We start from the raw sequence: 22,396 nt of genomic DNA on the forward strand, positions 1-22,396 counted from the left end.
GAGAAAGAGCCAGAAGAAATAAATTCCCACTCTTCCTGCCAATTTCGTGGTACTTCTAATCTCTGCTCTCAGCTCAAAAGTTCAGAATGAGTGTCAGATCCATTCTGGCCATCAGGTGGTCTGAGTAACATCATCTTCAAATGCTGCTGGCAGCACAAACAAATACCTTTAGTCTTTTGCCAGCATGAGAGAATTGGTATTGCCATACTCTTTCTTGAACCAGGCTTCTATTTGATTTATATGATTTATATACAGCAATTTTCACATCTAGCAAATGAAGTAGGAGGTGATCTTTTGTGGGCAATACAGACACAATGCCAAGAGAAATAAACCCTAGGAGAACAGACAGGAGGTGATTACTGAGCAGCCAGGAGTAAGAGCACTGCTCAGAAGAAAGAAATTTTGAAATATATTTCAAGAAAATGTACTGCTGATCATACTGTTAATTCTGCTCTTTGACTGGGGTGGGAGAAGAGAAACACATACGATTTTCTTTTTCTTCAGAATCTTGTGTGACTCCACACTAGACCCTAGAAGTCTGTGGAAAGCACTATATTTCCCTCCTCCTAGTTAAATTAAGCCCTTAAAAGGGTCAAATGAGTTTTCATCCTACTTTGAAACTGAGCAAAAATAGAGGTTTTACATCTTTGCTTTAAAAAGTGAAACATAAATATGAAGTTGTCAGCTCCATCTGGCTACACTGTGGAATATGAAGGTGCTTCCTTATCAAGTCTAAGGATACCTAGATAACATAATGGGAGTTAACTATGTGGCTTATTTTATCATCAAAACACCCATCCACTAGAGCTTTTAAAAAACCTTTCCAGGTATATGGCAGATAATATTATTCCCCAGCCATTTTTTATGCCATATGATTGCAGATTTGAATAATAGTTTCCAAACTGTGCAAAGCATAAAACTAGTAGTATATGTTATATTCATTACTAAAACCATGTCAGAAACAATGATTTGGAAAAAAAATACAAACCAAAAAAGTTGTACATTTTTCTTCTGAAGCTCCATGAGATACTGAGGCCTGGAATGTTCTTTACTGTGTGTGTCACCATAAACATTTTCAAACATTTCAGCAATAAACCAAACACTTTCTAGCATAAACCACCTTTCAAATTGGTCTTGAGCCAGAGGTAAGACCATATATCTCCTGTTCAGGCTCTATAGTAATTAAAGAATTGTTTAATCATCAGGCTGGTCAGAAACCCAAGCTTTGTAGCATGTGGATACACAATGCACATATCGGTTAATTTGTATTAACTAAATTATCTTATGTGAAGTAAAGAATACTTTATTAATAGTGTATTTTCCTCTACATCTGGTCAGTCTTTTTTTCTGTGATGTACTTGCTTTCCAGTTTCCAAGTTATCTTTAGTTTTTGGCTGTTGTTTCTGGAAGCTCTGAGGCACGTTCCTGATGGAAACCACATGAGCATTCCCGCTGCTTCCCGAGGCAGGGCTCGGGGATGGCTGGAGCCCATGAGCAGCGCTGCTGGGCACAGAGATCCTCTCTCCCTTGCCATCTTTCAGCACCTCATCAGTGGCACTGGGAATGCTTGCAGCCACTGAGAACAGATGTAGAAATGTGACCTTGTGGTAGGGAAGTTTGACAGCAAAAACCCTCTCGTTTATTTCCCTACAGAAGTGTTCTAAGTGAAATTCACTCAGAAGTGAAAATTGCCAGTATGAAGAATTTTGTATTGTTTTTTTTTTCTTTAAAAAAATGTGTGAGTAGCTGTTTGTTTTCTTTTTGTTTGTTTGTTTGGGTTTTTTTTTGTTTTAATCTTAGTAAGCCTCTTTTTCAGAAATAAACCCTCCCCAGGGCAAAGAAGGAAATTTGTTTGTAAGAGACCATTACCAACAGGTATTAATTTAGAAAAAAACAAACAACATAACAACAAAGTAAAACAAAACCAAAGAACAAAAGTAAGAAAATTCTTCTAGATTAAACAGAACAGATTCATGAAGTACATATAAAAAGCTGGTGAAATTGCATTTATTTATCTTTTATAGGGCTTTCCTGGCAAGGATGGACCCACAGGCCCACAAGGACCTCCTGGCCCAATGGTGAGTATTGCCCATGGAATTTCTTACTGCAAAAGTCAGCAGGATTTGGGGGGATTACAGATCACACTGTTATCTATGCTACAGTGGATAGAGCAAGGCCAAGGGAAGTCAGAATTCTCATGATGCACTGAGTTGGCAGAGAGCTCCTGTCCAGTGTAATTTCTTTCCACTTCTACTTAGCTTAAGAAGAAAATGTCTCCCATGGGGAGGGGAGAGAGTTGTTCTGTCAATAGATTGATAGCTTGTTCTTAGTCAAGCAACTGCACTATAAAGAGGGAATTACTGCTTTGAACATTTGAAACAAGACCTTTTTTTTGTCAAAAATTCCATAGGACTGTTAGCTGAAGTGAACCATCAAGTTTAACTTGGTTTAGAGGCTGGAGGTGAGCACAGGTGCTCCACGGAGTAATCAAGGAAGACAACAGAGGCTACATCCAGCCTCTAATGCAGGATATATGTTGTCTTCAGAATCAGTCTCAGCCCTCTCAGGGCAGCTAGGCAAAGTTAATGCCTTCTTAAGAGATTTAAAAGATTGGAAGAAGCTGCTGGTTGTACACAGTATTCTCCAAGCCATCTTGATGTTTTTTGGAAAAACATTCTGAGTCATCCCCCCTGAACACACAGTATTGACACCACAGGATTTAGTCCAGTGGTTCAGCAATTTCTGCCTGTTCCAGAAAGCAACCCAAGTTATTTTTCTCAAGCGCTTTGCTCAGAGCCTTATCGTGCTCTTTTTCCTTCAAATTGCATTTCTTAGTTTTCTCTCTGGGAATCTTCAGTCTTTGACTGACAGAACTGTGTGTACACTTCTCCTCATCAGGACTCATGGATGTTGATTGTCATCACCACTATTTTCCTCTTCTTTTTCCACACAGGGCATACCTGGTGCTCCAGGTGTTCCAGGTGTTACTGGAAGTCAGGGGCCACAAGGTGATGTTGGAGCTCCTGTAAGTAAAACTAATTAATATTTCACTGTCTGCTGTTGTGCTTTGGTTGGTTTCTGAGCCTGGCTTCACTGTTTGACAGAACTCCTCAATATTTATTGCCTATGATCTGTTTGCAGTTAGTGGCTAAGTTAAACATCATATTGACCTTCCTTTGTTCATTCTTTGTAATTAAATATATTTGTTGATCTTACATACAATGTTTGGAATATGGGGATTAAAGTCAAAACACAAGACTCAAACACAGAAGTTAAAAACACAACTATGTGAATTTGAAGTCTTTGTGTAATTACATTCTTCTTTTTTTTTCCCTTTGCCCTTCCAGCGACTCTCTGGAAATTTACGTCTTTGTTAACCTGATTATTTCCAAAATATTATCCTGATTTCCAAACTGTGAAAATAATATATGAATAAAAACCTGGCTCTTGAGGTTACTCTGTGTTTAAATTAGAAAAATTGACTAATGACTAGGGCTTTTTATATAATTTATGTAATTTTTGGAAAATTATATCTTCTATATCTAAAATTAGTATTAGGAACCTCCAATATTAACTTTATCTCTCAACTGTTATTTTTTTATGAATTATTTTAAAAACCTCACCAAAAAAATGACTAGAAGAAAGGAATACAACAATGAAATCAATGTGCATTTGATATAAAAGAGAAAATATATAGTGGACTTTTTTGTCTCTGTAAGAGTTCGGACAATATTATGTATTAATATTTTAACATTTGACTATTTGTTTAATTATAAAGCCTGCTCAGCTTTTTCCCATATATTACAGTAAACATCCTATTTAGTTTTTAATGACATCAAAGTGAAACAGTGTGTATTTTTGTAAATTCTATTTTCAAAATAGAATTTTTTTTCCAAAATTCAGTTTGGTTTGGAGATTTAGGCCAATGCAAGCATTTTCATTTGGTTAAGTGGAAATGAAATTAAATAGATTGATAATTTATAAGCAAAGATAATAATCTAAATTCCCAGTTCTGCACAGTTTCTAAGTGTAATCATGGAATCTACAAAGGAGATTTGATGAGCTATGAAACTTTTACTATCAATATGTAACACATTGACTTTGCAGTTCCTGTCCAAACACATCCCAGATACTGAACAAAATTTTATAGAATGTGGATATTCCTGTGAGTCATGCCAGAGCTCTGCTGTGCATGGTTAGACTCTAGCTGTGCAGAAATAAACAGGTGGCTGAAAAATTACTGAGCTTTCTATTCCAAAACATAGAGTTATGTTTTGGAGAACATAGAGAATAGATTCCTTAGAAATAGTCTTTTAGTCTTGGTAGGAGTTTCCTCTCTCCAAGGATAGAGCAAGCTGTGCTTAACCATGTATCTGTCAGCTGGTTACCTGACAGAAGCACAGATCAGTCTGAGTGGGAAGGGAACCACAAGGATCATCAGGTCCAGCTCTCAAGTGTTTGGCCCATACAGGCATCAAACCCCTGGCCATGGTGTTATCAGCACCAGGCTCTGACCAACTCCTTTCCTTGCTTCAGGAGCTCCTGAGAAATGTGAACTATACCCCAAAATCTGACACTGGTGAAGTTGCAAGTGCCCTAGACAACCTGTTTCAATCCATAATCCTCCTCATCATCATTACAGTTTTACATTATCCTTAATGTCAAATGTAATTTTCTGTGCAATTTAATCCCACTGCTCACTCTGTTCATAGGGGTTGCAGAGCCCCAGGACAGCAAATTTCAGGCTGGCATTTTGCAAAAGTTAGACCTGTTTCAGCCACGTGAAATGCATCATGTGGTGGCCTGACCTTGCTATCATTTTGAATAAGTGAATTCAGCGTGTGATAAACACTTGTGAAAGTCATTGTTCCCATGTAATTGCCAAAGGTGAACATTTTGTTGAGTACTGAAATGATAGAAGTGTATTTGTCACTGTCACATAACCTCCTGAAAGCTGGCTTATTGTATATTTCTTCTCCCTCTACTATGAATCTGCAAGGCGGACAAAGTTCAGGTGTTAAAATTTTGAACAGAACAAAATGAGAATTAATTTTGTATTAAATCTTTTCATAGGGTCCTCCTGGAGCTAAGGGGGAAAGAGGTGAAAGGGTAAGTCTATATTCATGTTTGCTGTGGAATTTTTTTCCTGCCTGGCCTTCTTTCTCATAAAGAACTTTTCCAAAAAAATTATGTTTCTCTGTGTTTACAGGAACAGTAGTTTTCTCTTTGCAATTAAGCAAACTTTCCTTCTTTTCCAGACATAGTCTTTTATATAGCTACATTGATGTTTTCAAGGTGGGAAGTATGTGGCAGTAAGCATGCCTCCAAATCTCTCATTAGGGTTATCTTCTCAGACCTCTGATTGCTGGCCAAAAAGAGAAATGGGAACCAGTGAAATCACAAAATTTCTTTGGCTTTCCTTTCTCATCTGTGAGGATATGATGTCTCAGCAATAATAAATATCCTTCTTTGCTCCAAGTGCTGTCAGCTCAGGGCTGTTTCATGACTGTGCTGTTGTTTTCCAGGGTGATCTCCAGTCCCAGGCCATGGTCCGGGCTGTTGCTCGTCAAGTGTGTGAGCAGCTCATCCAAGGCAAGTACACGGACAGTCCACGTGCTTCTCTCTCTGGAATGGATCTTTTCCTGCCACAGCTACTTACAAATATGACACTTTGCAAAATATCCAAGGGGATCTGTTTGTTTTAGACTAGACAATTGAGATTTATGTTTCAACTAGATTTATGTTCAACCGGATTTGTGTCCAGCATCAGGCTGATTAGCATCAGCCTGCTGAAAAAAAAGCTGGAATTGTCTCCAAGCTATTGCAGTTTACAGAAGCTTCTGCTGCACCAGTTTTAAATTTTTATAGACATAAAATACAAAAGCCCTCCAAACCCTTGCCAAAGTAAGAAAATAAAATCCTGCATAACAGTTCTTCCCTTTTCTGTGCACTCTGTAACCTGTTATTTCTCCTCCAACAAGTGCATGACTTCGTAATACCAAACCACGACAGACCACAGCCTTGAGAACCTGCCAGTACTCTGCTGAAACTTTGCTGAACCAGATTTTCCACTGCTACTTTTTTTTCCTGACAGGTCATATGGCAAGATATAACTCAATTTTGAACCAGATCCCCAGCCAGTCTGTCTCAACTCGAACCATCGCGGGACCTCCTGGCGAGCCAGGTCGGCCAGGGGCTCCAGGGCCACAGGGGGAGCAAGGATCTCCAGGCATGCAAGGGTTTCCAGGAAGCCCTGGTCAGCCAGGAAGACCAGGAGAAAGAGGTAGGCTTCATACTTCTCAAATACCTCCCTTTCCTGTTACATTCTAACAGCTTTTGTCTCCTGTCTAAATGTGAAAGCACCATTTACTCACTAATTAATTAGTGAGCTTAATACAGACCATTATGAAGGCTCTGGAGATTCTGTCATGAAACTCATGCAGGCTTTGCCAAGTGTGTTTTGATAGGACCAGACAGAGGTTTAATGTTTAACTGCTGAAGACTGGTGGAATTTTATTGTGCAGATCCCATCACATCATGTTTCTTCTTAGTAAGACTCCAAAGCGAACAGAATCCCTAAATGTATAAGGAAAAGAGTAATTGAAAAAAGTCAGATGCAAAACTGATGTGGGGAAATGCTGAGCTTTTCTGATAACTTCAAACATGTCACTGTAGGAATATCTGAGAAATGGCCACCTGAAAGGAGCAAGATTGATAAGAAGAGGGAAAAATTCCTAGTTTGAGGGGTTGAGAGAATCAAGAAGAAATGGGGAGGTCAGAGAGAAGTAATACACTTAACATTTACAAGAATTCTCTTCTGTATTCTCATATGAAGTCTAGATCCCATTCTCCTTTCCTCCATGAGCATTGTGTAATAACAAAATAAGTTCCATGTTTGATTTACTCTCTTTCTGTGCAGCCTGGGCTATCTTTTGTGTCCCAGAGTAGCACTAACCTCAGGACACAATACTGAGTAGATCTATAATTGTGAAAGTGCTCTGAAGAGCATCACATGAGGAGGTGACCCAAAACCCAAGAGACAAATGTGATATTCACAAGCAGTGAATTGGTGTTGCTGTTACAAAATCTGCTAATGGGGTTCTAAAAATTAATTGCTGTGTTGACTGTTCAGGAGCTTAATAGCTCCAGTTCCCAGTAGCCATTATGACCATAGTTATAACATTGTTTTTAATAGAAAATCTTTGAGTGAACCTGTGAGCCTTGCCCTCAAGACTGTAAATTCCATCACCATTTTGAAAAAAGAGGCAAGGTTCCAGTTACTGACCCTTCAGTCCTGCTGTTGCCTGCTCCAGCTGAGCAAAAACCAGGCACTGTCCAGGAGGGAGGAGAAATGAGGGAGTGTGAGACAAGTAGAAAAGAAGATTGGAAGAGACAGCAATCGAGGAACTGACTTTTAAAGGGTGGTCTGGAGACACTGAATGCAGATTTCAGGATATTTGATTCCACACCAGCATATTTTAGATCTTTCCCTTCTTTTTGGGAAGAGGTTTTTCAAGCTAGGACTTTGTAAAAGGGACAACCAAAACACCAGGCTACAAAAAAGGAATGTGTCCACCATGTTCTGTACTTTCCATTGTATTTGCTGTGCTGATGTCCAGGCACACATTGTGGGATCACAGAGTGATTAGATACAGTAATTTAAATGAAACATGATGTGGGTTGGCCCACTGCAGACAATATTAATGTTTGAGAAGCAACATTGACAGCAGAGTACAGAAAAGGTAAAAAGAGATTAGAAAGAATATTGCCCCTTCCCTCTCTTTTACCCTTTCCCCTCCATATGAATAACTGGTGTTAGAAGGGACTGATTTTGGCAGGTAGTGCTTGTGAGGAGTTTTATACTTGGTAGAGAGAAAGCTCTAATCAAGAATCCTTCAGAACTGCAGTCAGATTTTCATAAAATGTGATACCAAATGTTGGGAGTGTTCTACGATATTTTCAGCTTAAAATGAGGTTGTTTCAAGAATCCATGTGTAAACTTTAACACAAAATAATTGACTGGTTTATTTGGAGTTGAAATGGATTTTAGGACATTCATGTAACTGGAGCCTTGAACAGAATCTGGAAGAAAGATGAAGGCGCTCTTTCAGAAACTAGGCAAAAGTATATAATAATTTATTGCTCCTTGAGGATTTGATTTCTTCAGAAACAACTGAACTTTCAGACTGATGTGTGTTTGATGCTGTAGCACTTTACTGAGCAGGTAGATACCTTTTGCTGCAGACTCTTGGGATATTTCTGAATCCATTTCGCTAAGCTAACCCCAAAATGCAAAAAGGAAAATTAAAAATTATTTAACCAGCCTCATGCTTGTGGAGAATGATTGGAAGTTTTTCATGGATTCCAAATTCCCACTTGATTCCTAATGACATATCCTACACAGAAGCAGCAGACTAAAATTGCTCAGCTTCTGGATGGAAGGAAAGGTTTTAAAGTTTCCAGTGACAACAGAGAGGAGGGTAAATGGAGTCAGACTCCATCCCTTGCTGTGTTCTGAAACACTGTTTGCATTTAACTTGTTCAGCAAACACAACGTATCATCCTGTCCTGAAGATCTCCCGCCAGCCACCTGGAAGTCTTTATGTAAAATGTGTTTCTTTTCACTGATGTCATCAGCATTTTGGTTGTATATAAAGCCAATTCAATGTTCAAGCCCAGTGCCTGATTAGCAACTCTGAAAGTCAGGCTCCACGTTTAAGTTCAGAAAATGCCCTGCAACAGCATGTGCTGAGCCGTAATAGTCATTAGAAGGAAAAACCACCTGTTTGCTTATCTAGCAGTGTTTCTTATTGTCCCTCAAACTGTAGGAGTTGCTGCAGGAGGCTGTTTCTGGCTCTGAGCTGAGGGGCAAGGTTCTGGTAGAGCAGGAAGATGAAAAGGTGAGGAGGCCAGGTGTTTCTTTCAGCTCACCTCTCTTGCCTATCACCTCCTCAGTCCCAGCCTGTAAGGAGGGAACACTTCAGAAAGCAGGCGTGGAGCTGGTTAGAAATGGTGCACCAAAGAGAGCTAAACTGGAAATGTCACAGTGAGAGACACCAGTGAACTTCCCTGCTAACTTGCCTGGCCAACAGCTTCTTTTCCCTTGTTTTCCTTGTCACTCTGCCAGGCATTAATCAGAGGCTTTGGAAAGAGACATGGATGAGTGTATGGAGTTCTGCTAGAAACCTCCACTTGAACTTCTAGGTCCATGATGTCCCATTCCTGGGTGGGATTCCTCTCACTGGTAACACACTGAGCTGGTCCTTCCAGGAAAGACCACCTCAGTGAGAAAGGACAAGCATTCTCCAGACAGATCCAGTTCTCAGTGTCTGCTGCCAGCTGAGAGGCCACGTTGTATTACCAGGGCCCTGCAGTACATAATCCCAGATAAGTTACTCGAATTTTGCCCTTTGCTTATTTGCATAAGTATAGGAGTTTGGAAAAAAACCAAACACTGATTATTCACAGCCCTCATCTCTATTTTAATTTTAACTAGCTCACAGCACTGGTTTCTATTTTCCTTTCAGCTAGTTTGAACATATTTTGTTTTGGTTTTGTTCATGATCTGGGACTTAAACAACGAGTGTCTGACTTCTGAGTGCTCAGGAAATAGTTGCACCTCTGCAAAATGGTATAGAAACCAAAAGAATCAACATGTTCTTTTCTTCTCTTTGGTTTCCAGTTATTTTTATAATACATGGGTTGTTTTCTCAACTTTGCGGAAAAATGGAAAAGCCATAGAAAAATTATTCTGGGGCACTGCTAACTTTGAGATGCTGTGAAAGTGCAGTTCTACTACTGAATGGACTTCAGCTCTTATGTGTTCTGAAGTGCTGAATAAAACTTACAGCTACTCAGCCCATCCCACTATGATTAAAAAACAATAAATACCTAAACTGTCACTGGGAAAGTTTCTGTTCTCAAGCACAGCTTCATCCTTATTTGCTTCCTGGCTTCATATGAAAGAGCCAGTTAAACATGTGTTATCAAAAGACACATTTACAGCTGTGATGGCAAAATTTCAGTGGAATTAAATGGAACTTTTGCCAGTTTTGTCAATTAAATATTTTTATTTCCAGTTTTAGCTTCATCTGGATTAAAAAAGAAAAAAATCACAACTGTGTGTTATTTTACACACAGCTCACAGCTGAACATCTTGAAAAGAGGATATTTTTGATAGTAGTTTAATTTTTCTTAAGTGCAATACATAGTTCTCCTCACAGGACAATATTATCTTAAAGACAAAATTAGCTAAAGAACACCTGAGATTTCAATTGTGCAGATACCATGGAAATTTATTTTTCTTTGCTAGAGAATGTGCTCATGACCTTGGTGTTGTTTTCAATAACTGATGCTATCAGAGTTATCTTTAGTGAAGAGTTGAAAATCATTGATTTCCGTTGCTTGTGATCTCCATGGGGCTGAAATGAAGACCTTGCTTATTTTGGGTGGGGACAAGACATAAACCCATGGCTAGCATGAAGGGGAGAGACAGTTTGATGGTATTGCTGAAGCATGTCCAGAGCACAAACATGAAAGCAGTTCCTGGGACCCGAAGACATTTTTTACTCAAATGGCAAGATTTGATACACACACTTTCATTCTGAGGGCAATTACCCATTGCAGTAACCTGCAATGCAGTAACCCACAAGTGATGGTTTGTCTGGTTGGCTTTCTGTAAGCCATGCTCTGCTGGCACCAAAGATGACTTGGGTGAATTTTGAATATTCTGCCATTTATAAGAAGTGAGCCAAGAGGTCTGTGAGTCTCTTAAGTCTCTTAGGGAAACCCATGGCTTTAACTCATGACCATTTTGCCTTAGGAGTAGGATATTTTTGCATCAGTGTTTATGTTCTCTTTAACTTGGATAAACTTTACTGGAAATCAGACTAAAAGAAACCTGATGCAGACTTTTATCTTGGCCTTCCGTGTTTGCTTTTAAAGAAGTTTTGCCCTGCACAAGAGATTCATAATTTATTCTAGAATGAATGTTTTCTTCTTAGCCTGAGTAGATTTGTTCCATGTTTAGCATTTCTTACTGACATTTTATCCTGTGAACATCACATACAAGTGTGTAGTTTGGTGTGTGTTAATAATTATAATTGAGTGCATGGCAGGCTGTGATTTCAAAACATTGTGGCTGCTGCCTTTGAAGTCACCAAGTAATGTTACCATGCAGGAGGATAAGCAATGGTCCTTGTGCTAAACAGCTGGGCAGATTGCAGATGGTTGTAGTGGGTCAGTCTCCTCAGGAAAAAAGCAATTGAAAAAGACTTTGCCTTTTGAAAAGGGCAAACCTTTCCCTGCAGGATCTGTGGGGTAAGAGATAATTTGGATACATTTATCTTCTTACAAGGCTTGCAGTACAGAGAATTGCAATAGATGAGTTTCTACACGTGTTTGAAGCAAGCCAGGGCTAAGCAAATTTCAAGCATGTGGAAAAGCCACCGCCACTCTTCCCTCAAAATTATGCAACTGAAGGAAATAAAAGACAAAAAAAGGGAAACAGGCAATGCCTTAACTATGCCAGGACAGTGGCAGAGAACCTTGCTGAGGTAAGGTAAAAAGGTCATCCATGCTTTGGTTTAAAATGATGTGCTCATTGTGGATTTACTGGTTGCAGTGGTGTGGCCTGTGTTTTCCATGTGGTTGGGTCAGACAGTAAGTTGCCCTAGAAACCTCTTGTTCCTGCAGAAGACCCAGAACTCCTCCACAGATACTGAATCCACTTCAATTCAGCAGACTAATATTTGATAAACTTGATGTGAGCAATTCTTTGCCACTGATGGGTTTTAATTACAATTTTTCTCACACTTAGACTTTTTATGTACTTATTTGCTTCCATTGCAAATTAGCTTAAGAAGGTAAAAGATCTTCTGTGACTCCCTGAGGGGAAACCTGGTGAGGAGGGGCTGAGGCCACTTGGTTTGCTCAGCCAGGAGACTGAGGAGAGACCTCACTGCAGTTACAACTTCCTCATGAGGAGAAGAGGAGGCACAGGCACTGATCTGTTCTCTGTGGTGACAGTGACAGAACCCAAGGGAATGGCCTGACGTGGATGGCCATAGGTTGGATATCAGGAAAAGGTTCTTTACCCAGAGGGTGTTTGGGCACTGGAACAGCTCCCCAGGGCAGTGGTCACAGCACCAAGCCTGACAGAGCTCAAGAAGCGTTCAGACAATGCTTTCAGGCTCAGGGTGTGACTCTCGCGATGGTCCTGGGAACCAGCCTCGATGATCTTTGTGGTGTCTTCCAACTCAGCATATTCTGTGATTCCACGATTCCTTGCAAAAATGAGATGTTCTCCAGCTGTTTTGCCCTAAGAGGCAGCAGTTACTGAGGGAAGGAGCCCAGTCAGTTGAACTGTGGATATTGCCCCATCCAGGGCAGCAGCTGTTTTCTTTCTGCTCTGTGTTGATGAAGGTGCCATGTATAGACTTTGATTCTGAAAGAAGGAAAACTGTGAAGCCAGGAGAGCAATTACCAGGGCTGGGAGGGAGGTCTGGAAAAGGGGGGGACGTCCCACAAACAAGCCAGGATTTGGTGTCTCTGAACCATCCAAATCAAACACAGACTTTATGAGAATTTCCAAGTCACCAGTGGAAACTCAGGGTCTGGAATTTATAGTTTTGACACCTACTATAGTTTAACACTGCTTATTGTGATGGCTGCATGGAGAAAGTGTTTTTATAGGATGCGATAGTGGTAGTGCAGAAGGAGATGGAAAGCTGGAGGTAAGCAGTGCTTTCTCTGAATTACTAGATTTGTGATCTCCCTGGATCAGACACAGGGAGAGAAATTTAGTGCCATGAGTGAGTGCAGGAGCACAACTCACTGGGTCTGCCTCTTGGAATATCAGTTTCAAGAGTGGGAAACACTTGGATTGGGCTTTACTTGGGAGTCAGATTTTGACTGTGATGAAACTCCTTTCTCATGTTTTAGCAAGAATCTGCCATAACTGCTAACAACTTTCTCCATGAACAATTTTGTGCTGTACCACTCTTTAGTGGGTGAATGTTTGAAGGAAAATTTGCTGTAGCACTGAAATTTGACTTTTATGGGCCACACAGTAATTTATAGCTATGAGGCTTGGAAGACTCTTCTGATGTACAATGGTTGCACGTTGGGGTAGTCCGGAGGGAGCTTTCCACAGGAAGTGCAGCCTGGAAACTGGCTGATGCCTCTGCATACCATCCTGATGAAACCACCATGGCAGCAGGAATGTTTAAGACCCCTAGAATGACATTTCCCTTCAGAGGCTGTCAGGGGAGGGAATGGAAAAAGAACCAAATAATTTTCATTTTTCACCTTCTTCCTTCTGTGCCATCTGTTTTTAGATGAAGAATAACACATGGAACTATAATCCTGGTTAAATAATAAACACTTCTCACACTTTTGATCAAAATGTGACTGAATACTATTTTCTTAGGTTTACCAGGTGAGAAAGGAGAGAAAGGCAATCCAGGTGTTGGAACACAAGGACCCCGAGGCCCACCAGGATCCACAGGTAAATTTACATTTGAGGCATCTGGATTAGACCATTCTGACCCATGTGTGAGGAAGCTTACAGTAGCTCTGTCTTTCTCCTTAAGGAGAGTAGCAGAAGAGTAGCAGTTCAGGTACCTTAACTGTCATAATGCTCTTACTATCTAATATCATGTTGGGTTGTGCCACATGATGGTGTCACCCATCACGCAAGTACTTTCATTTTCCCTATGATAAACTGCTTCCCCAGCCCACCTTTTAAAAATGTTTCATGTATTTTTTTTTTCCAGACATGGGTTCTAGAAGGGGAAAAAATTAGTCTGGACTAATTACATTTGTTTTCTCATTGACTTATTGTCATATCTAAATGGGGGCTGACAGAGAAATGTATAGTAATTAAGCACATTATATCACATGGATTTATATTTCGGTCCTGGAAAAGCAGAAAGAGTGATAACCAGGTCCTGTTGAAACAGGAGTGAAATTGCATTGACCTCAGGAGGATATCCGGGCTGTCAGGCACTGGTATTAAGTCACAGCATTACCTAGAATCTGTATTGAACGGGAGTGGGAGGAATCAAGAGCTGTGCTGGCATCCAGGGCTGTCCTTTCCCCATGTAAATCCCTTTCCAGAAGTCTGATGTTTGGTGAAACATTTGCTCCAGTTCTGCCTAGAAGCTGTCTCTGGCAAGGAAAATGAAGCAGCAGCCAGAGAGGAAGCTCATTGGAAGTGGGTCTCCTCTCGGGCTGCTGCTCTGTCTTCCTTGCCAGAGGCTGAAGTCTTCCCTCAGCTTGCCCAGAGGAGTCAGAGCCAGGATGCCTTGTTCCTCCTCTCAGGCTGTCTCCTGGAAGTGTTTATAGCACACTCAGGCCATGTTTTCCAGGCCAGGAAAGATGGCCTCATGTCCCTGCTTTCATGAACAACACCACGCAGATGTTTAATCTCTCTGTTCTATGCAGGACCTCCAGGAGAAAGTCGGACTGGCAGCCCGGGCCCACCAGGGTCTCCAGGCCCACGAGGTCCTGCTGGTCACACAGGGTCCCCGGGCTCAGCAGGCCCTGCTGGGCCTCCAGGGTACTGTGACCCGTCCTCCTGCGCTGGCTACGGCATGGGAGGTGAGTAGCGAGGAGTCGGGACTGCTGCCCTTTGCAGAGGTGTGGGTGGCACTTTCTAACAGCCCAAGTGAGATGGAGGCTACCAGTGAAACTTGCACTAAAATGTGCTGGCTCCTAAAAACCTGCGTGTCCAGTGTGGCTCTACTTTGTGGGACTGCAGCATGAAGAAAAGGTGACCCAGCGTAGTGACCAAAGGAAGTGACCTTCATCTGATCCCAGCCTGTAAAACTGATCCTGCCTAGTGGGTTTTGTCCTGTACGTGTTTGTGTAGCTCTATGAGCCTGCTCCATCTCCAGATTCTGTGTTGAAGCCCTACCAACTCATGTTTGTGACAGCAGTGTTTTCACACTTCTAGTTTTTCAAATGTGTTGCTCAACCTCCCCTTCCATGTGCCTCTGAGTGGCATGAGAGCATGACCCTTACTAAACCTGTAGTAGTGTAACCTGGCACAGGGATGCACGTGTCCATCATTAACCAGTGAAGCCACCTGGAGAAAATGATTCCTTCTGTGTCTTCTCTGTATCCTCCTTTCCCATCTTGTAGCACGGAGAGGCCATGGGAAGAAGTTAACACAATTACCAAAACTTAAATCACCCAACCTAAAATCACAATTAGTAGAGTGCTAAACTACAAATGTTATGCATAATGCATATTTGTTTGATGTTTACAGTATAATCTGCCCCTGAGCTGATTTGTATGTTTTACTTACCTGAATGTTTTTGTTGTCATCTCTTCCTATCCTTTTCTCCTCACTTCCCCTCCCCGTTGTTCATTTCCTGTTTTAAGGCCCAATCCCTTACAATGGCTACGAATTCAGAAGGTGAAAAGCTCATTCTGGTTCAGGTCTCATTGGGCTGAAGGTCAGAGATGGATGCTGAACTGCTCTGTGCTTTCCAGCAACGATAATGACTACCACTAATGAACTTACAGCTGCTGTACATGCACTTGGCTTCCTGGCACTGCTAAAAAATTATTGCCTGACCCATTTTTGCCTGCTGCTCATGTATTCTAGCTCATAATGGGAATAAGCTATAGCAGGCAGAGTGTGCAGTGTATAATGAGCACAGTATTACAATCGGACATTTGACAAATTGTGGTGGTGGTTTCCAACTAACTTGGCTGTCTGTTGGTGGGTTTCCAATTGCTCCAGCTTATTAATTTTGTTAAATGTTTTCATTGTTCCTTTATGTGAATAAAAGATGTGTATTTAAAGATTATATATATACTCACACACATGATATAGAAATACATCTATATATAAAATGTCAATTTCCTAATGAATGCTTTAATTTTCTACTCCCCTTCTCCTGTGTTAACCGTATGAATACTCTTGGTGGTGGTGGGTTAAGGTGGATACGGTGAGCCAACTGATCAAGACATCCCAGTAGTGCAGTTGCCACATAACTCCTACCAAATCTATGACCCTGAGGACCTTTATGATGGTGAGCAACAGCCGTACGTAGTTCACGGGTCCTACCCCTTACCGTCCCCATACTCCCAGTCCTATCCATCACCTCATCTTGCTCAACCAGAGTTCACTCCTGTCCAAGAAGAGATGGAAGCCGTTGAGCTGAGGTCCCCGGGAATCAGTCGCTTCGCAAGGAGGATAGCCAAAAGGAGTGCCAGGAGCCCAGAACGCACAAAGGCGAACGGAAAAAGCCCCTCTCAATGAACTGGTTAAAAAAGGGAAACATTTTATGCACACCTGTGTTTGGCCTTTTGCCCCAGTGCCTCCTCACCTGTCATGAAGATGTTTACAGGCTTTTATGTTAAAGGAGAAAAAAGTGTATGTGGCCAGTTGACACAACAAATAATGGAAATTATCTTGCATGCCAGAAGTTTAGTATGTTAGTGGGTTGGTGCTAGCTGATGATGAAAGGTCACTTGTAGATCTTTCTCTGGAGTACTGTTCCGTTCACTCTTCAAACTGTAGCTGAAAAATGCATCTGGCTAGGTGGTGTGCGTAGAACCATTCACAAAAGTTAATGTTTTGTTATCCATTTTTTCTCAGCTGATTACTTTCTCTTTGTTTTGGATTAATTGCTTTACTAGCAGAGTAACCTGACTAAATCCACTGGAGAACAATGCATCAAGTGTCCTTGCACCCCAGTTATCATCCTTTTGTAAAGATTTCTTACATTACAGACCACTGTTTTCTTAACTCACCTAAAATAAATAAGCAAGAATGTTCTGTGGGAGCACACTGATAATTTATTGTGAACCTCTTTCATTTCTGTTTTGTACGCAAATAAAAGTTGCAAGCTTTTGTATGGTAATTCTGTATTCATTTGACTTTTAACTCAAAAAAACTGCATTAGATCTTCAGGCGACAGAATGTAATGAGAAGGAAATACATTTCCTGTTTTCAACACTTTGGGGCAACAGTTTTATTTTAAATGACGTAGTATAAACATTACTTAGCCTTATTTTTAACTTGTATATGGCCAAGTGCAGAGAGTAACTGAGCTGAGGTAGTTGTACCAACTGTAGATGTGAGATTCCTCATGCCAACATGCCCAAGTCAAAAGACTGGGAGGTGTAGTTGGGACGGCAACTTGGATCAGCTAATGAGGAGAGGAAGGCAAACCACCAACCCAACCACTTGAGCACAAAGCAATTCATCATCTACAAACAAGGTAAGTTAGAAAGAGACTCAATAAACACCTCTGAACAGCACTGGAGACTGAGCAAGATTTAGCTCAATAATGGCCATTTATGAAAGCACAGGTTTGGAAGACTTTTTCTTCAGCCCTATACAGACATGGAGAGGCTGTCGTGCACACCTCAGCACCATCCTCCTGCTCATCCCTGACTGGGAGTGGGTCTAGTCATATTCTACAGTAAAGAAAAGCCTGTCAGGTTTTGACTGCTGCCAGCAGCTCCCTTAGCTCACCAGGAAGAAGAGTAACCTTTACTGTGTAATCTCCAATTGTTTCACCTGGAATTCAGCCTCATTAGTAGCACACATGATTTGCACATGTAACTAGTAGGCTCTGGCTGGGGGCTGGATACCTTCCTAGGTTCTTTCTCTTTTCCCATTACTTCTTTTACCTCCACCCATTTTCCTGGGGAAAGGTGATAAAAGTTGATAGAATATGAGTTTAATGTCATTTCATTACCTGCACTTGCATTTAAAATAGAAGGTAGAAAAGTATAATGTAGTTTATGGACTTTATTTTTTAGCAGCTTAAGCCCACTTGACAGAACACAAGACAGCCTCGTGGCTGTCTTGGCCCCAAGCAGGTACCACAGCCTGGCACAAGCAACTGATACTCAGAAGTATTATTAAAACTAAATACAGTAATGCCTGGGGTCACAGGGTTAATTTTAATTTCCCTGCTGGCATTGGCTGTCAACACCCATGTTAATTTACCCCAACTGCAAACTCCTTCTGCCCCTGCCCGGTTAGCCCACTCCCATCCATGTTCTACAAACAGCTTAGAGTTCTGCTTGAGATATGCTGACCTGCAGGTCCTGTGGTAGGGACAGAGAAGGTCACTGATGGAAAAAATCAGCTTTTTTTCAAGCAATTCTGCCTGTTTTGTCTTTGGAAGACTTTGAGTCTCCTGCTAACAGTGCACAATACATTAGTCATGACTGGCTGGCCTGCAACACTATATCAAATCTCAGGTTCTTTTGGGACTGCAGAGACTGATGAGAACACAGGGCAACACCAGGGACGTATGTATACAGCATAATCACAATAAGGCAATTGTTGATACCTACTCCATGAACAGCCCAACCAAATCCCTGAGGGTGCTTGTGGTGTGCAGTCAGTGTCCCCTGTGCTGTGCCAGTCCAACAGCTCCCACACCAGTCTCCTGGGCTGGGGGAGCAGCTGGAAGCAGCACAGCACGCCCAGCTCACAGAAATTCGGGTGCTCTGGGCCTGTGGGATCCCCTGTGCTGCACACCTGCACAACAGGCTGCCATCTCCTCCTCACACCATATGATGTACATGGAGTCAATTAAACAAATGACTTGGGGAAAATACAGTAGCCATACTCATTCAAATTTTATAACAATTTATATACTAAAGCACAAGATTCAATTGCAGTAACAATTTATATACTAAAGCACAAGATTCAATTGCAGTAGGTAATTTATTTTAACTTTCTATTTACTGTGCCATTTACTGGCACCATGCTGACCAGAATGCTGCTGGTATCATTAATCATATATAGTCACTCTTTATTAGAGTTACTCTTTATTAGAGTACTCTTTATTAGGGTAGTAGTTACTCTTTATTAGAGTAACTAGACAGTAATAGAGTAAGTAACTAGTTACTCTGTGCTCCACCCAATTATAAAAATACTATTCAGGAATTGTATGTTTGCCAAAAGAAGTAAACCCCATTCTGTCAGGATTTTCTCCAAAATCCAGTCTCTGAATAATCAAGAATGTCTCCTATTTTTTCCAGACCACCTAAGAAAGTGAAGCTGCTGACTGAAGGATTCAGCACATGATGAACAGTTGATGCCACACAGATCTTACCAATAAACTGTCCTTACACAGAAAAGAGCATTTACTGTAACCCAGGCCTTTCAAAAATACTTTCACTAGTTAATGCAGTGTACTAACTAACTTGGAAGTGAAGGCTGCACATTCACTAGGTGGGAATTTTTCCTGGGATAAGCCCATCTGAATGTCAAAGAAAGGCCCAATATCAAACCTTTATTTAATGCAATGAAATATGGTTATAAATAAACAACTGGTTTTCTTCTTGTATGATGCTTGTATGAAACAGATGTAGAATACTCAAATTCTCCTCACTAGACATTGTAAAATTTGGCACACAATGTACCAGCATTTCCTACTACACAGAAAACAACAGGTGCTTTACTTATCTACAGAACACCTTTGGCTTGAGGGTTTTCAGAGCAGGAAAGCAGACAGGAATTTCAGGGAAGTAGCTTGCAAAAGTGAAGTGAATTTTAAGACTTTTTTAAAATCATTCAACACTTAAGTCTGGTTTCCTCATTTAGTTTTCATAATAAAAATGCTTCTCTGTTCTGCAATATGTTCCTTAAAGTAGGTAAGGCATGTTACTGTGACTTGAATGAAAATCAGTTTGAGGCTGAAGGGAGGAAAAAAGATAAAGTATCTCTCTGTTTATCTGCCTTTAATACCTGTTATTTCAACAAGCTCTTTAAGGAAATCTGTTCTACACTGGGTTGTCATCAGTGAGCTGTTTCATAGCAGTAGTCAATGTGTTTTATGAGATGCAAGTACTCATTACAAAGGTATTCATTCTTTAATAACAGTATCAAATCAAATGTCATGAAAAAATACCAGATCATACAATGCAGAGTACAGATGGCATTGACAAGATAATACCTAATCTTAGATGTTTCAAATACAGTGATTTCTATAATCTCACCAAGCCAAATTTGCTAACAGCTGTCAGAAACATTCAGTATAGAAGGGCTGACTGAGCCACACAGATGCTTCCATATTAGAAGAATTTTCTTTGAAAGAGGAGAGACACTCTTGATGGCACTTCTTTCATTCTTATTACTTCCTTCGAAAATCTTTAGGTCTGTGGGGAAAAAAAAAAGTATTTTAAGAAATGCATGTTCACTGCAGTGGTTTTGCTTTAAGGCTGTAGTAGCAGCCTAGACTAGTTTTATTTCCTCACTCTGGTGAGGGTTTTTTTGACAAAGAAGAACATTTTCTGGATTACACAAGACAGAACAAATTAAAGAAATTTACTAAGATCTCTAAGAATCTTATTTTCAGACATCAGGACTAGATGGTCACTCCTACGTTCCTAAGCAAAATAAAAAACCATCTTGAACTGAATGCAGTCTCACAGGGCTTTAAACACAGGCACTGATTTGGCTCCACTTTTAACAACTGAATAATCCATGCATAAGTGGGTAAATTTCACTCAACAGCACAGTCCAGCACAACACTACTAAAATAGTTAAAACCAATGATTTAAAAAAAAAAACCTAATTGAATCTTAGAAGTTCTGCAATCCCCTTTGCTTGGATGACAGATGTGGAAAACATTCAGATAGAAGCAGACTACTGTTTGCAATCCTCTGTCATCTCCTATTCAGGCACATCTCTCTCCCTGCCTGCCATTTATCCACAGGCTGCAGGAACCACATTCTGCCTGAAACTGCACAGCTCAGAGCAGCTTATGGCTTTCAGAATGCTGAGTTTGCAGACTGGATGCACATCTATATCCCTACCATGTCCTGCAGAGAATCTGCACATCCTGGACTCTGCCCAGTCACTCCCAAACCCCCAGGGCAGGTCAGGGTCTTTGAGGTGTCCAGGACACACCTGGTGTCACCCAGTGCAGGTCAGGGTCTCTGAGGTGCCCAGGACACACCTGGTGTCACTCAGTGCAGGTCAGGGCCTCTGAGGTGCCCAGGACAGGGCTGGTGTCACCCAGTGCAGGTCAGGGTCTCTGAGGTGCCCAGGACACACCTGGTGTCACCCAGTGCAGGTCAGGGTCCCTGAGGTGCCCAGGACACACCTGGTGTTTGCCCAGCATGGAGCAGCCGCCCCTCACAGCCGCCATCCCACACAGAGCTGCAGCCTGCAGGAACACAATGCTCCTCACTCCTCCTCTCATCTGAGAATCAAAGCAGCTTGGGGAACTCACAGGACTCAACAAGACAGGTATTAACAAAGGTTTTAGAGACATCTAAAGGAATACAGGGCGAGATTTGCCATGAAGTTGAATGAAAAATTCTGGTATACAGGATAACCTGCAAACCACTACAGTCACCAGGTTGAATTTCCAAAGGTGGTACATTTTATCTGTAATTCAGCCCAATAATGGAAATGAAAAGCAGACAGCAGTGGAAGCAGACAGCTTACTTTAAAGACTGAGAGTTCAGATGGCTGCAGAGATGCCACATAGAAATCCAATACTTGTTTAGTCCTATGTTGCAGTTTCAGATTTTGCTAAGCAATAGCACTGCAAAGTGAAATCATCCACACAACTCTTGTATGAGCCCATAGGTTCTCACATGAAGCAAGTCTGGAATTCAGTTTGTGTTATTTCAAGAGTAGCATATAAAACTGTGTGAATTTTACAGAACAACTATAAAGAAGAGCTAGTGTTCATACTGTGATGAATCACAAAGCTGCTCTGTTCCCCATTTAAACAGCATATTCTGTATTAATATTTGGACTTGTATCTTCTGTGCATGACAGAACTGCTGCAAGCACCATATATGTTGTTTACATACTTGCTTAATGCTGAACTTGAATGTACTTAATGTTTGATGGTTGGTGTGTGCTGGGAAGTCAAATCACATTTCCTAGATTCCCAGACTTCAGTACTTGGAGATATTAATGGAATCAGAGAATGCTTTGGGTCAGAAGGGACCTTAAACATCCTCTGGCTCCAGCCTCTCTGCCATTCCACATTTTGTTACTCAGATCTCACTGCATGCCAGAATAGGTATTTCATTATATCAAACTGTTTGTAGAGTGGTAAGAGTAGGGGATTTTGAAAAATTCTCAGCAGTGACTTAGAAGTTTTATCACTACATCCATCCTAGACAGGTGGACAGTGCTGGAAGATTTCAGGCAACACAGCATGGCAAAGACATCCTTGTCTTGCAGCTTATAGTTATTACTCTGTCTTTAGAGAGACCAATCCATTCTCTTGTACATTGCTCAAAGGATTTTACATTTTTCTATGAATGGCTCCCTTAAAAATTCCATCTAGGCTTATGTTGGAGTGCTGCAGAACTACAGGTCTCACAGCACTTTGTTCTGGAGTGAAAATCTTTTTTCTTGCTTGCTTGTAATCTGCATTTCAACTTTAAT

General features: G+C 41.1%; 2 protein-coding genes across 7 annotated transcripts in view; one reads left to right on the forward strand and one right to left on the reverse strand.

Moving 5' to 3' along the window:
- Positions 1 to 19,138, forward strand: part of COL14A1 (collagen type XIV alpha 1 chain) — a 116,868-nt gene extending 97,730 nt beyond the window's left edge. For 2 of the 5 annotated variants that reach the window (XM_014263843.3, XM_074556266.1), the window contains 8 exons: positions 2,025 to 2,078; positions 2,954 to 3,025; positions 5,074 to 5,109; positions 5,526 to 5,592; positions 6,095 to 6,283; positions 13,430 to 13,507; positions 14,446 to 14,601; positions 15,951 to 19,138. In XM_014263843.3, the coding sequence (XP_014119318.2) occupies positions 2,025 to 2,078; positions 2,954 to 3,025; positions 5,074 to 5,109; positions 5,526 to 5,592; positions 6,095 to 6,283; positions 13,430 to 13,507; positions 14,446 to 14,601; positions 15,951 to 16,273 (975 nt within the window). In that variant the 3' untranslated portion in view covers positions 16,274 to 19,138. Of the gene's footprint in view, positions 1 to 2,024; positions 2,079 to 2,953; positions 3,026 to 5,073; positions 5,110 to 5,525; positions 5,593 to 6,094; positions 6,284 to 13,429; positions 13,508 to 14,445; positions 14,602 to 15,387 lie in introns of all 5 variants that reach the window. The other 3 variants (XR_012583402.1, XM_026799658.2, XM_014263846.3) reach the window with 3 other exon arrangements.
- A 691-nt stretch (positions 19,139 to 19,829) lies between these two features.
- MRPL13 (mitochondrial ribosomal protein L13) overlaps positions 19,830 to 22,396 on the reverse strand; it is a 28,995-nt gene continuing 26,428 nt past the window's right edge. For both annotated transcript variants that reach the window (XM_005479565.4, XM_026799686.2), the window contains exon 7: positions 19,830 to 20,139. In XM_005479565.4, the coding sequence (XP_005479622.1) occupies positions 20,115 to 20,139 (25 nt within the window). In that variant the 3' untranslated portion in view covers positions 19,830 to 20,114. The remainder of the gene's footprint in view (positions 20,140 to 22,396) is intronic.

Source organism: Zonotrichia albicollis, chromosome 1 (assembly GCF_047830755.1).
Source record: "Zonotrichia albicollis isolate bZonAlb1 chromosome 1, bZonAlb1.hap1, whole genome shotgun sequence".
Classification (NCBI taxonomy): domain Eukaryota; kingdom Metazoa; phylum Chordata; class Aves; order Passeriformes; family Passerellidae; genus Zonotrichia; species Zonotrichia albicollis.